At 36.8% G+C, this 15052-nt stretch overlaps 1 protein-coding gene across 1 annotated transcript in view; it reads right to left on the bottom strand.

Annotated features, from left to right (window-relative positions):
- Nucleotides 1–13260, bottom strand: part of LOC128890614 (laminin subunit alpha-1-like) — a 96648-nt gene extending 83388 nt beyond the window's left edge. Inside the window, exons 1-2 of the mRNA XM_054149267.1 lie at nt 13165–13260; nt 12165–12640 (exon numbers count right to left, since the gene is read on the bottom strand). Of these exons, the coding sequence (XP_054005242.1) occupies nt 12165–12285 (121 nt within the window). The 5' untranslated portion in view covers nt 12286–12640; nt 13165–13260. The remainder of the gene's footprint in view (nt 1–12164; nt 12641–13164) is intronic.
- Nucleotides 13261–15052: the final 1792 nt, after the last annotated feature.

The raw sequence follows: 15052 nt of genomic DNA, 5'->3' as shown, positions 1-15052 counted from the left end.
TTGCCGGATGCTAGGGACCTTTTTTACACTGCGCTAATGACGCTGCGTCAGATAGGTGATACAACGAAGTTTATGACGCGAAGAAATATTTATATCAAGTTAACGAACAATTATTTCATTATAGCGGAACGTTAATTAAAGGGTTATGGGACACTCTAGACTAGTGTTTCCCAACCTTTTTTTTTTTTTTTGTGATATACGTCATCTAAGCTTTTCTAAAATACTCGTGCCCTTCCCTCCAATATACAAGGTGTTCGGTGATTGATGGTACAAGCGAAAATGGGGTGATTCTACTTGAGAAAATAAGGCATTTTTTTTTTAACTCCGTTGTGTTAAGTCAATCGAATCCTATGTATCCAGGTAAAAATTGGTTTTGCTATTCCCCGAAATTTACAAGTAATTCAATCGTTCGATAGCATTCTAAGCAGTAAAATATGTCACGGTGACTAATTCTTCGAACAGTTTTACAAGAAACTGCACTCGACGCGAGCATGAGAAATGCAAATGAATGGACATTAAGCCCTCGGTGCAGCATGTCGCGTTCCTTGACGTTGTAATGAAAGCTGAGCAAGAACAAAAGAGACAAAAGTAATCAAGACAATCACTGTCGGCGACCCTTCTCCGTTTCCACATTTCATCGTCGAGGTAATTCACCTAACAGACAACTTCTAAACGTTCTCGTTCTATCGATTCGTTTGTTTTCGCTTTTTCATTCATTCAAACTTCTGACGCTGATTATCGCCAGCCGTTTGACCGTAACAAATTAAAGATCACTTCGTTCTCCAATCGAACTCATCGTTTATGTATGTCCTTCAGTACCGAGTAATCTCGAGTCGAGCATAAAAGGCTGTATAAAAAATTGGCGAATATTTAAATCGAGCGGAAGGAAAACGTTTGAACGGGAAATTATACGGTCTCGGGCGACTATTCATTTTACCATAAGCGTGGGCGCGCCCTTGCGGTGTGCTCATAATGAACGCGATTCTGTAGTCGATTGCATCGAAAGGCAGATTCATCGAACCTTGCCTCCGAAAGTAGTATTTCTCGTAAAATGAAGACATCAACTAGTGATTTTGATATATTGCTTTCCATACCATACTGAACATACGCGTTTTTAATGTTTTTAACGCGAATTCAAAGCAGAAATGTAAACGAATGATGAATAAAAGATGCATAATTTCCCATCCGTTACGTTTTAATCATAAGTATGAATTGATTATATTACAGAACGCTATGTCGCAAAATATATGTGTAAAATATATATGTGTAAAATATATGTGTGTAAAATATATGTGTGTAAAATATATGTGTTAAACAAGGAGTATTTATTTTGAAAATATGTGTCTTAATTTCATCGTTTAATTTTAATGGCTGATTTAAATAAATGTTATAGTAAGTGAGTATTAAAAATGTAACGAGATTTTAATACTTCAAAATAATTATACTAGGGGGGCTAGAATCATCTTATTGCGTAACAATTGATTTTTATCAATCTGACGTTGAAAATTTGCACACTAGACAGCAAAAGTGTTGTTGGTAGTGAGAGCGATTACATAATTGATAAAAAATAAAATCTCGTTATAAATTGATATGTTTGAATTTAACGTAAAAGGAACAACGTTACTCGCTGGTCTCCCTAATATATAATAGTATAATTGTGAAGATTTATAAAATTACCAATGAAAGTTACTGACGAAGAAAGCGTTACCCATAACTTGTTTTTAGTGCAAACAAAAAAATTATATTGTAAATTGTATTGTAATCTAATTGTAAAAAAGTGTATTTTGGGACATATTACCCTAGAATTTTAATTCTATGATTGTATTCTGATTTATTAAAATTAAATAAAAATATTTAAATATGTAATATACATACTAACGTATTAATCAAATCCGTTAAGTTTGCTCACGTGAACACGGTTTAGAGTTTAGAGTTTAGAGTTTCTCTAAAACAGGAAGTTTGCTGTTTACCTTTTTAGACAGAATATCTGGCGATGTTTATGTACGTATGTAGGTGTGTCGTATATTTAGACAGTAGCGTGTCCTGGGAGTTTCCAGTTCAGACCTCTCGCATATTTAATGCACTTCTGTTTACACTTTTCTTGTACGGGTTGCAAGCTCTTAAAATCTGACGTCTGTTCAACCGGATGAGCTAAATAAAAACTCTGGCTACATCAAACAAAAACAAAAAACAGACTTCTGAGTTCTCGATACATAACGAAAAATATAAACGTTTCCTACGATTTTTAAAAATAATATTGACTGGCTTCGCTTTACTTTTGCCAAATTAATCCATTACTCGCCTATGTTCAAGTATTAAACATTGAACGAAATGTTATTGGTATTCTTCCAAATTCTTTGACAGATTTGCTTCTTCCTAACTTGGGATAAATGATCAAACAACTGCTAGTGTCGACCAGCTTCTCGTAAAGAAAACATCTCAGTTTATTCGTGAAATTAAATTAATACATTAAATTAATAGAATTATTATTTTATTACTTCATTATACTCCCATTCCCATTAGAAAAAATGTAACAAGATCTTAATTTTTTTCATCTCGAATGATTTCATTTTCATCGCAAAACCAGTTCTCTGTCATACGTTTACATTTTCAATAACTTTTTATTTTTCACGAAACGTTCGTTTCTTCCTATTATTATCTTCTTTTTTAAACTATCAGCTAATCATTAGATTGATCAGCGAGATATTCGCTAGACTCTCTCAATTTCTTTTCAAAACATTTCCGTTTCTTCTAATTCTATGAAGTAACATTCAAATTCGTCGATTCTTAACTTTATTTTCCAGATAGTCCTGCAAGCTGAACTCGACGGGCTCATGCTTCAGCAAGTGGCCAGCGAAAACATATTTTGACAAACGAATCTGCTCGCAGGAGGTGTATCCGATTTGATCGGGATGTTCGTAGGCCCAAGGGTCGAGGTTCAAGGCGATCGCCCTTGTCACGGTCAAGATTCGCATTCCCTTAAGTACCCTAGAAAGGGCCTGGCGGAGTCTCCCTGAACCCAGAGTACTCCGAGCACGTACGTACGCGCTGGCAGTGTTACTTTGCAATTTGCATGCCCCGCACGACGGCATTTAAACAAGAACAAAATGAAAGGTACGCAGAACCAGAATGAAATTATTTCAGACGGCTAGTGGTGATTTGCTTGCTTGCGGTTTCGCAAAAATACACGCTACAACGCGGAGCTCGCTGCTTTATGCGAAATATTTTAATCGTTGTTAGATATGCTGGATCATAATTCCTCGCTTCTTCCCGCGTGAAATTAATGGCAGTGCGCGGTAACGTCGCTGCGTTACCGCGAGAGCTTTTGGTATCTTCTCAAACATATATTTAAGCGATTTATTTATCGAACTCGGATCACCAGCATGCACTTCCACGTGGATTTTCCTCCATCGTACGTGCCGAAGTTTAACTGGTCGAAATGTCGACCAGCTTAACTCGTTCGCTGTCGGGCAAATTTAAAGCGTTTTGCCTTGGGCGCCAAGATTGAATACAGACGCGTAATCTAGATTATTACTTTGATAATGAAAAAGATATTAAATTTATTGTTTTAAAGAGAAAATTTACGACTTTCTTTTGCAATAATTCGCGACTCAAGAGGCTATAAACTTATCCCTTGAGTAATTGCAATCAATTTGAACTACGAGACATCTCGTTGTTGCCAGTGAATGGGTTAATGTAGAAGATTAATTTCAAACAAATGCACGGTGTGATATAAACGATGGCAGTAATTGCAAAGAAAGATATATGGTGTTTGTTTTGGAAGTATAGCACGGGTAACTCTGATTCATCGCGAAGGACGGGTTCTGGACATCGAAATCATTCTAAACTTCGAAAAGATACTTTATTGATAAAATAAATATTATCAATACCGAAAAGAATGCCCTGTTTTAAATTCCCCACTCTGTATATTCAAATTAACTCTTTGTCGTCAAACTTTCTTCTTTAAACATACCGTTATACGTATTAGGTTGTCCGAAAAATTTCTTTCGCTTTATTAATAAGTAATACATGCACAATATTTTATGTTTTGTGTTTTATTACTGAATCGTGCACGATTCATTTTGCTCCATTACTGTTACAACACGAATATCTATGAAATTATATTGTCTATTTATATAAACACGATCACATCAAATAATTGAGCGCAACTCGCGAAAGAAACTTTCGGGACAACCTAATAAAAAAAGTTTCAGGAACAAAAATAAATTATATCTTAAAAAAATATACATTAGAAGAAACCTTAGCTGGACCAGTTATCCTCCTTAAAGACATCATCGCGACAATTTAAACTGCAACGTGGATGCACATCGGATAATTTCCAAAGAAGGCTCCAATCGTCAGAAGTTTTGTACAACGTTATAATGCATTTTGTCGGAGAATGAACCACTGAATATAAACCGAGCTCGCGCGAAGGCGGGTATCAGAAGACATTAACGCTTTACAGCATGAGCCAAGATAATGGCGGCGTTTCTGTGAGTATAGTTAAGATAAAAAAAGTCGCTCATCCACCGTACATCGGTCAACGATCAAGACACAGAGGGGTTTACTGGGTGCTATCTGAACAGGCGGACGGTGTTCGCAGAGGGATCATTAATTTAATTAGTTTCGGGGAAAGGGCGAGTTTAATCGTTCGCTCGGGCGAATCGACGTGAATGCTCACTGTTCGCGAGAGAGCCGCGTCTCAGCCCACCAGAGGCCGTATACCGTTGTAAAACTGTTATCGTAAGGAGCGTTTATAGAGGGGCCAGTGATTTCACTGGCGTTTAAAATTCGTTCCAATCCATTCTCTGCTTGCACCGCTCCGAGCGATTCTCGTTCCGGAATGTATCGATACTTACGGTCAAACAATGTGCAACTAATACATGGAGAGAGGGGAAAAATGTTTTCACTCTCCTTCGTCTGTTTCCTCGCAGCATAAGACGCGTGGAGTTTGTGAAAAAGGAAAAACACGTTCCGTTTTCAAAAGTACTAGTATACCTGGTGATACTTAATGAAATTTGAAAGAAACAAATAATTACGAAGAATATTAGGCGTAGAGTCGGGCAAATTTGATCTAAAATACATAAGAATACAAATACATATAAGAGTACATATATAAGAATACATAAGAATATATAAGAATATATAAGAATACAAATCAATTTTTCAGTCTCTGTTACTGTTTTGATAAACAGTTCCAGAATCGCGAGAATTATGCCAGAAATAAGTTAGAATAAGAAGACCTTAATTATTCAGATCGTTCAATCATAATTTACTCTACAATCACCAATGGAACTTTGTTCTATATTAGCGATCGTTAATTTGTCAAGTTCATCTACCGAAGTTAATTTACGAACGAGCTTTCTATGTCACGGAATATAATTGGGAGCTATCTCTATTTGCCCCAATAAACTTCTTTAACACGTTGACTGCCACACTGATTCGCATGGAAATGTCCACAGGACTAAAAATTTCGTCTCGAGACAATTAGAAACGATAGAATCTGACACTTATCGTATTACTTATTTTTGAATTGTCATCGAAATTCACGAATTCTATCCAGACTTGTTTTCATCGATACTTAGTCCTTCAAATTATTTATTAAAACATTTTAGGGAAAAGCTCCGTCACCCATATGTGAGTGACGTGGCGTTCAACGTGTTAACACGTTCACCCACCATAGTGATATTGATTCGTGAACGTGTTGGAAACTTGAATTCCCTCTTAAACTTCTCCCCTTTTTTTATGTAATCTGTCTCTGTACAGTTCGAAAGGGAGGTAAGGCTTCCAGAAATTCATCGCTGTTATCTATCTCCAACGAGAGTACATACGTATGTATGCACACTCTGGCTTCTGAGTGCATACGTCGAGGGGGGCGAGAGTGACAAACAGCGACAGCAGGTGAAAAGCTGTGACAGCAAGTGAGAACCTATGACAGCGAGCGAGAAGCTGTGACAGCGGCTGTAGTTGGAGAAATACCGCTGTATATTCTTCAATGTTTTTCAATATCAAACGGCAATTACAATGCCGCTCAGAAGTACATAGACCACTTGCCGTTTTTAATTTCAACAAAGCTGTAGTATATAATGTAAATTATTACCGTTATGTGATTTTGATTACAAAATGTTATAATATGTTGCAATAATATAATTATTTAAATCCGTTGAATAACGAAAAACGTATACGATGTGTCAAATATGTTTTAGCGAAATTGATCAATTTGAGAATTTATTACAACCGAAAATGTGAAGATAGCTTGTGAAATCCAGATTTAATTTAAAACTTAACTGCTAGGCTGCTACAATCGCGAGTTTAATTATTATTTCTATTAAACGTATCGACCCCTCATTTGGGCCCTCAATTTTTGATTAGGTCAATCATTTTATAGGTTAATCATTTTATACTTATTCTTCTTACATTCTTAATTTTCTTAATTTTTGTAGTCTAATATTGTGTTTATTACATTTTATTTAAAAGGAACAAAGGTCGAAACGTTTGATTGAAATAATTAAAACTGCTTTAGATACACATTGCGTGAATTAATACACGCATCATGCATTGAACATTTCAATTGCAATTTCATAGAGATCAAATAATTCGCCGCAAGTGATTAGACTCGTAATTAGAAATAACAGATTTATGAACCTCTTTACGATTGTCGTAATGGCCACGTTAAACAAGGCAATTGAAATAAGACTTTAAAGGCGACCACGATATACGCGACGTTATATCGTGGAATTAATTGTCAGTTCTATCCATAAACGTACGCCCGTATTCCCTTTATCACTAATTATGTATTCATTCGAAAAGAACCAATTAGGCTTTATTAAGATTTCCCGATTGAGAAATGCATTTTTAAGCATTTTTTAAAACTTTCATGTAGAATGATAAAACAAAATTTCGGTTATTCCAACGAGCCCTACATTAATTGCATAACAATTTTTAATCATAAGACTTACACTATAGACTTACGCTCCACAATATTTTTATTAAAACGTTGTAATAAAATGTAATTCGATAGAAAGAAAAATTCAGCTTGATGTTCCATTTACTTAATTTTCTTTTGGAGACGTTGCTATTAAAAATATATCCAGTCGCGATGAACCTCGTTTTCAAAAAGATAGTCTTCAGAATAAAAATTTATAATTATCAACAAAGACTTTACTTTGAAAGGTGTTCTAATTATTGTATCAGAGAAATAAATCAAACAAAATGAAATGAAATATAATTTGTTTGGACTTTCATTAAATTTCCGAAAATATAGACTGATTTGTATTGAAAGAATGGAAAATTAATATTCACTAGGGGCATGCACGAAGGGATTAAATAAGCCATTTTACAGTGTGTGTGTGTGTGTGTGTGTGTGTGAAGCTGGCAGCACACTTGTAGAAGCTTTTTGGGTTACGAATTCATTCTACACCCACTGCATGTATTTCAAAAACTTACATCGTGGTGATTATTTTAAAAATACAAACGAGAAAAATAATTGCCAACAATAATAATATCTCTTAAGACGTGGGCGTTGTAGTGTTCCTTGAGCAGTTTCTCAGGCATTAATATCGGACGTAAAGAGAAACGATCGGCACGATTAGAGAAACAGGAAGCGATACATGGGCGGGCCGACGAGTGCCGCCTGGATCTCGGTATCTCGAAGATCCGATCGACGCGGCTCGCGAGAACGCGCCGTGCACGATCGATCAATCGCGTTCCAGCGACCCTCTCGGTGAACGTTAATTATCGCGCGTTATTTTTATTTATCGTCTCGCGGGGCAACGATAGTTAACCATCTACGTCTGACATGTTAAAGACACCACTTTCCGACATGCTTTTCGGGAAACGAGAAAATGAAAATTGTTATAACAGCGCAACAAGTTTGCGAGATTCATTTCGATAAGCTCGATTGTCGATCCATCTCGACGATAAACTTACGTTTGACAAATACGTCGGTTAACATTTCGCAATTTTATTGAAGTTAGTTTAAGTACCGAGCGATTAATTATCGCCATTCAACCTCGTTGATCGTTTCACGAGAGATAACTATACCGTACGGAAAAAACGAAACAAAACTGGTTTCTGGGTAATTGAGTTTCCGAAGATCGAGACTTATTCGACGGATAAAATTAATTGCAATATGAAATTAATTTAATTTCGTTTCGTAAATCAGGAATATTGGGCATTTTGCAAGCTTAACGTTCTTTAATCGGAGTTACATGTAATATCAGTTAGAGTCCCCGTTAGCTCTTCCATTGCTTTTTTACAAAATGTTAATTATATTCACGACTTATAAATCGAATGAAAAAGATCATACATAGTTTTCTGAAAATACCCTTCATCGAGTAACGCAAGAATGACCAAAATACTAATTAATTCTCATACTATAATCAATATTGGACTTATACAGTTTTGATGACGAAATAAGATGTATAATGTTTGCAGCTACAATAAATACAATTTTACAACTTTTTGTGCAATTTTTAATATCATATTTTTGTATGTTTGTAAACAAATTCGAAAACTATATTTTTTCATACGTATATTGTTACCTAATCAATAAATCATCACAAAATATTTACATATCTTTATTTTATATTCTTTGAGTCACGAAAAAAAATCACAATCATAAATGGGGTCGTGACTGGAAAAAGTTTAAGAAGCCCTGCTCTAAACGATAAAATTATTTATATAATTCTTTCATCGCTAAGAAAGGTTACTTCATTATCAATTGGTTCCTTCTCCGTACAAAGAAAAAAAGAACAAAGAATTATGATTCAGCGACATCAACAGTTTCATTTGTTCCCATCCTCTTTCTTGGCATCCCCAGATTTCCACAGCGTTTAACACATCTGAAGATGGCCATACAAGGTCCGAAACATTCGTTGTAAATAACGGACAATCAGCAAATGACCAGCCTGACTACACCAAAATTATCATTTTAAAAGTAAAGGAAATGCATCGAGTTAAATACCGAGTACTATAGACTCGAATATATCGTCAGATTTAAGTCCAAGGAGCAAACGCGTTCAAGTTCAGGAGCAACGTGGCACCGATACTCCGAAACGTTCCCGTTTCTGCACGAGCGTGTGATTATTACCGTGGAAAAGAATCGATAACCTCCGGGAATGCCTTTGACCGCGTGTTGGAGTCGCGCGTAGGGTGCTTTCGCGGTGTACCCTACGGTGATACGATGCGGTTGCCGCTAAATATAAAGCAAAGAGCTGGGAGGTACGGAATGTCCTGACACTTAATATTCTCGGAGCAGACGCGCGTTTTACGAGGCCGCTGAGATTCGTCGGAAGTTTCGACAATATTTTTAAGGACCGCACTCGCAGTATCCGTCGCGTCGCGTTGGCGAAAACGAACCGAGACCCTCGCACGGGACAGGTTTGTCCATGGTACGGGGGCCTACCTTAAAATCTGACTCTTAGAAAGGAACGCAGAGATCAGAGGGCGATGAGGGAGTCTCGATCGAATGAGGCGGACGCGAAACGTTCGAGGCCTCAATTAAATAAAAAGGACGGATCAACGCGCGGAAGTTGGGACGGATATTATACCGAAACGACTCGATGGAATTGTGGAGGAATCGAAGGTTCAACGTCTTACGACACTGTTTAATATCAAGGGTCCGAGGAAACGGTTAACGGTTAGTCTTTCGATGCTGTTAGAACTTACCTGTTGTTCAAAAGAATACATTCTGTTCCTACTGGAGTATATTTCTATGGTTTTCTTACGAAAGGCACTTTTATTCGTTCGTGACTGTGATACCTTTTACTTATTTTCAAGTCATTTTCATTGTTGTATTGTTACGAGTTCTTACTTGTTCTCGCGTAACAGATATTTTACATTTTATATAGCAAAAGGATATTCTTGTTTGGAGTTAACAAGCACCAGCAGTCATATATCAGTCATGAGGTAATGTGAAACCTGATCAATTAACTATGTTATTAACCTTTTCGGTGCTCTTCGCGAGCATACTCGTCAAATTATTTTGTTCTCGTCGTGCTCAAGACGAGTTAACTCATTAACGCATTAACAATAAGCTCACGTGATTTAACTCGTCTTGAGCGCGACAGGACCAAAGTAATTTGACGAGTATACTCGCGCAGAGGACCGAAAAAATCTCGTGAAGTATTGAACTTTCGATGATCGTGTCTTAACATTTTTGTACGCGGAATGGCGAGCAGAATCGATCTGTCTAAAGAAATGTATAGTTTCATTGAGACAAAAATGTGCAAGTGCGCTTTGCATTTACACCGTTGGACCACGGACAAAAGAACTATGCCATCGAAAGATTGCCTGGCATGGGGATTCAACTTTCTCGTCTAACAATTTCTTGTATTTCCGCCCGGGAAAGAGCTACGACTTGTTCCGGTTTCTGAAATCGTCCTGTATATAGAAAAAGAAAAACTGAAGATTAACGGGTCGTTTTTAAAAGTTACGCTTCCACGCGAAGAGACGTATATTGCTGCATATCTCGGCGGAACGAGCGCAGATGTGTTCAGAAGGGGAGATTTTCTGCGGGGGCAATAAAAAAAACTCCTATCTCGATCTTTTCGAGAGCCATTGCACTCGACGAATTTGCATAACATCCGAGACATTACAAATAAACAGCCGTTCACTTATGTGCATTACATTTTACGTGTTATGCAAATCTCCGTGCCATAACTCTGAAGCACGGCCCTGGTCTACATGGCGATAGTACCTAAAATGCAACGAATAAAAAAAAAGAAAAAAAATAATAAGAAACAAAAACAACAAAGCGTACACGCGCCAGGAGACCGTAAATGTTCGACACCGCGAAACAAGCAACGAATGGTTGATTGTTTGTCGCTGAAAAGATATTCTCGAAAAGTAGTTCGCGCTAAAAATATAGAAAGGTCATCGTGCATGAATGGAAACAATGTCAACGCTATCGCGTGGAATTCAATGAATGAAAATTGCAGAGTGGAACGTATTACCTTTTCTCAAAGTTTAACGCTGAATTCCTGGGATAAAAAGCTAAGTACATAATATTTGGTTATGCTTTTCTAGGTTTGAATAGATATATTCGGATATGTATTGTCCACGAAGTTTTTAAATGGCTGATTATTTGAAAATGCGACAGTGAATGACAATTTTAAAAATACAATTTTGTCGAATTGACATTTAAACGTTATGTAAAATTTTGTAAGTTGGATTCGACAAGCCACGTATGTATAATGAAAACTTTTGAATCTTTGATTGGCTTATTCAGACATGACGAAATATCTACAAGAATACGTTTAATTAAAACGAATTGAAAAATACGCGAACGAACGAAACTGTTAATATCACAGAATCATGTTTTCTTTTTATAGGGGAAAGGTGCCAATTGTAATGAACTAACCATTCTTAGCGTTCAAAGAACTATATTTTTCTAATTTTATCGTTTGAAGATATGCGAATAATTTAATGGCGTTAGTAGCTCATTTTGTATAATTGGATCAATCCACGCTAATTAAGACATTTTTTCGAGTAACATCTTGGATTTTGATGAAAATCGGATTTACAGATGTTTACAATTCTGAGCTACCTTTTTTTTCAAAAAATGATAACTATTGAACTAAGCAATGAATGAGAATGAGCTTTCGCGTGCTTACAGTCACAACGTAAAAGTATCAAATAACGATATCACTAAAACGTTCAAATATCACTAAAGACTAGAACATATCCAAAATGTCGTAAAAGTCCAAAATGTTACTCCAAAAAGTGTCCAAATCTGTACGGAATGACTTTTATGGGGTTAAAATTATGTCCTGAAACTATTGAAGATTCGATCATTTGAAATTGATCGGATCATTTAATTCTTTAATCACACCAAATTAACGAATATCCTATCCATATTTATTTTTATTATCGCCTCACCTCGGAGATTAATTTCGTTTAGTTCCTTAATGAAAAATCCTGTCATCCATCGTTGGATGACGTAGCACCCAACGTGTTGAACTTGAAATTTGAACATTCGTGTTTGATTAGAAACCGAATTCCTAAGGCCTCCTTTGGAAAATATTTTACAAAATGAACGAAGGCTAGAATTCGCTATCCACCAATCGTGAATTAAACCATGAATCTTAGTTCTGGAAGGACCTAATCGCGTTTGCTCTGCACGAGTAAGAAATCTAGTAAACATAAACAATAACAGAACTCACCGTGCTTGATGCTGTGTCTAAATCCACGGGCGGCGTGCGCGGCGTCCAGATTCCACAGAACCAACAAGACAAGGAGGAGACGTCGAAACATTAAAAAATATCGGTGCATTCGAACGGCCATGATTCACGAGAATATCCGCAATTCGAGATATCGTTGAAACAAAGGCAACCATTCACGCACTCGCGAATCATATATCAACGGGAAAGCGAAATTCTTAAACTAGTCTTCGGTCCAGGACGATCGTGACTGACGTTTTCACGCCGATCTCACTGTTCCGGCGTTCGTTGATTCGCCACGGATCGTTCGTTCGCACTTTTATCCTCGTATCTTCTCTTTCCATCGACGTCGATATCATTCCGTGTCACGCGTGTCGATCACTCGCGCTTGAGTCGTTCGAATCGACGTTCATTTTCGCGCCACATTCGCTGCAGCAACGTTCAGCGAAAATACAGTTGCACCTTTACAACTCGATTCCCTAATAGTAAAATTGCGTTAAACACGGTTTCTCCAATTATAATATATACTAACTACAACTATCTCTAATACTCTTGCGGAAGAGTACGAATAAGAATATGTTAAATTCGTATCGATATATGTGTAAAATGGAAGTGATTGGAAGCGCTGTTTTTTAATCTAACTTCAATTAATGTTTACGGTAAACTATAGTACGTGTTTCTACTACGTGAGCTCCGAAAACATGTTAATGATATTATATAATTTATTCGAGGAAAATTCTGGTTTAACACGATTTCATACAACGTGGAACGTGTGAACCGCGTTTAAGAGCCTCGCGTATTTTTAAATAAACTAATATTACCAATTTACTATTCAATAAAGTAATATTACTAATTTACCAATTTCTGACTGACTTTACGCAACCATCATCTGTATTTAGTCTGCTTTTGTTTTCTACATACGTAGCTATATTTTAAGGAAAGTAACAAGAATGTTACTCTTCCGCAGAGAATAAAAACTATTTGATAATTTACTTCGGTTTACTTTACTTTCCGAGCGAACAGAGAGAAAATCAAGACAATTAATCACTGCACGTTGTAATCATCAGTCGCTCCTAATAATCACCTTCACACATTCGAAGCTAGACATAACGAGAGCAAAAAAGAACCAAATGAATTTTGTTGTATTAGGTTGTCACAAAAGTTTCTTTCGCTTTATTAACAATTAATACATGCACAATATTTTGTGTTTTATGTTACATTACTGAGTTGTGCACGATTCATTTTGCTCCATTACTGTTACAACATGAATATCTATGAAATTAGATTATTTATTTATTTATTTATTTATTTCAATATATACGGGCATAGCTCATTATGAAATGAATACAGTGTAGCAATTATAATAACACGATTTATATAAACACGACCACATAAAATAATTGTTTGCAACTCGCGAAACAAACTTTCGAGACGACCTAATAAATTCAATTCATTCGCCAAATGAATTTAAATTGTATATATTTTAAATACCTTCATATAAATCCCTTACTAAGCCACCATAAATATAAACCTCGTTAAGAATCTCCAAATCTTCAATATCACTTCAAATACTTTTCATCGCCGTTCGCACTTTATATTACACGAGGTTCGACCGTATTTCACGATCGGATTTATTTCACGATTACCGCGGTGAAAAAGACGCATGCGCGTGCGTGCGTACGCCCCGTCCGATTATCGAAATTCGATGACAGATCGAGTCGAGTCGAGACGAACGTTTTGAATGAGCGAGGACTCACTCGGATGTATCGTAGCCGTAGAGAACAACACAACCACGTTCACCCTTTATCCGACTGCGACATCATTCGAAGAGATGTTCGACGATGTTCGAGGTTCAAATACGTTCACGATTTTTCCACGTGCTCGGCATTCACTTGTTGCTGCGGCGACGACGAGTTTAGGATGCCCTCGCGCCGCTTTCGGAGCTGTTCTCTGCTCGTAAACAAAGACGTCTCGCCGCGTGGCGTGTCCGTTCGATTCGTTTGCCTTCTTTTTTTTTTTTTTCTTTTCTTCGTTTCGTTTCGTTCCGTAGTTCGTTTTGCACGCATTCACCGAAAACAGGTCCCCGCGAGACGACGACTGCGGCGACCGAACCGCTCCAAAAGGAAAGCGGGACAACACACGACGGAAAACACGAACGGTATGAGCGCCGCGAGCGAACTGAACCGAAGTGTCGAGCCACCACCGAGTACGACTCTTTGTCCACCCCACCCCTTACTCTATACGCTTCTCTCTCTCTTACGCTACCCTAAAATTTGACAGATAGAAGGGCTACCTGACACACACACTATTACCCACAAATAAAGGGACGATTCTAGATTTTCTACCTACTAGATAATCCCAACAATTGTCTTATTATTCTTTGAAATTAGGTGAGTTGAAAACTCTTCGATCTTTCTTTTAGTTTTAACTGGGTACTCTTTTGGTTGAAATCAAAAATAAATTTCTTTCTTCCATATCAACGAACACCCACCGTAATTAAAAGAAAAGACGCGAAATTACTCCGAAGGCAATATGTTAAGGGGGTATTCTTTCCTCGAGGTTAAAAAATACATTTTCTTTGTTTTAATCAAGAATAAAATTAGAACGCGATATAATAGCCAAATGGCAATAGATTACATTTCGCCTGCGTTTGTTTTCAAAATATTCATCTTTAATACAGAATTAGTTGGAGTAACTCACGTTCTAGCTATATCGGTATGTATATAGTTAAATATTAAACAAAGATATTCGTCTAGTATTCTGTATACCGACAAAAACAACGTTATTTTAATTTTCAAATTCTTGAGAATGTTGAAAGTTTCTCAGCAGAATTCTCGAATCGTAGGAAAATAAAGGAATTTAAGAATTTCTGGATTTCAGAAATCAGAATC

The sequence above is a fragment of the Hylaeus anthracinus genome, unplaced genomic scaffold, assembly GCF_026225885.1.
Source record: "Hylaeus anthracinus isolate JK02 unplaced genomic scaffold, UHH_iyHylAnth1.0_haploid 12001, whole genome shotgun sequence".
NCBI classification, from domain to species: Eukaryota; Metazoa; Arthropoda; class Insecta; order Hymenoptera; family Colletidae; genus Hylaeus; species Hylaeus anthracinus.
The sequence above is the reverse complement of the archived record's forward strand: the minus strand, read 5'-3'. Positions and strand labels throughout refer to the sequence as shown.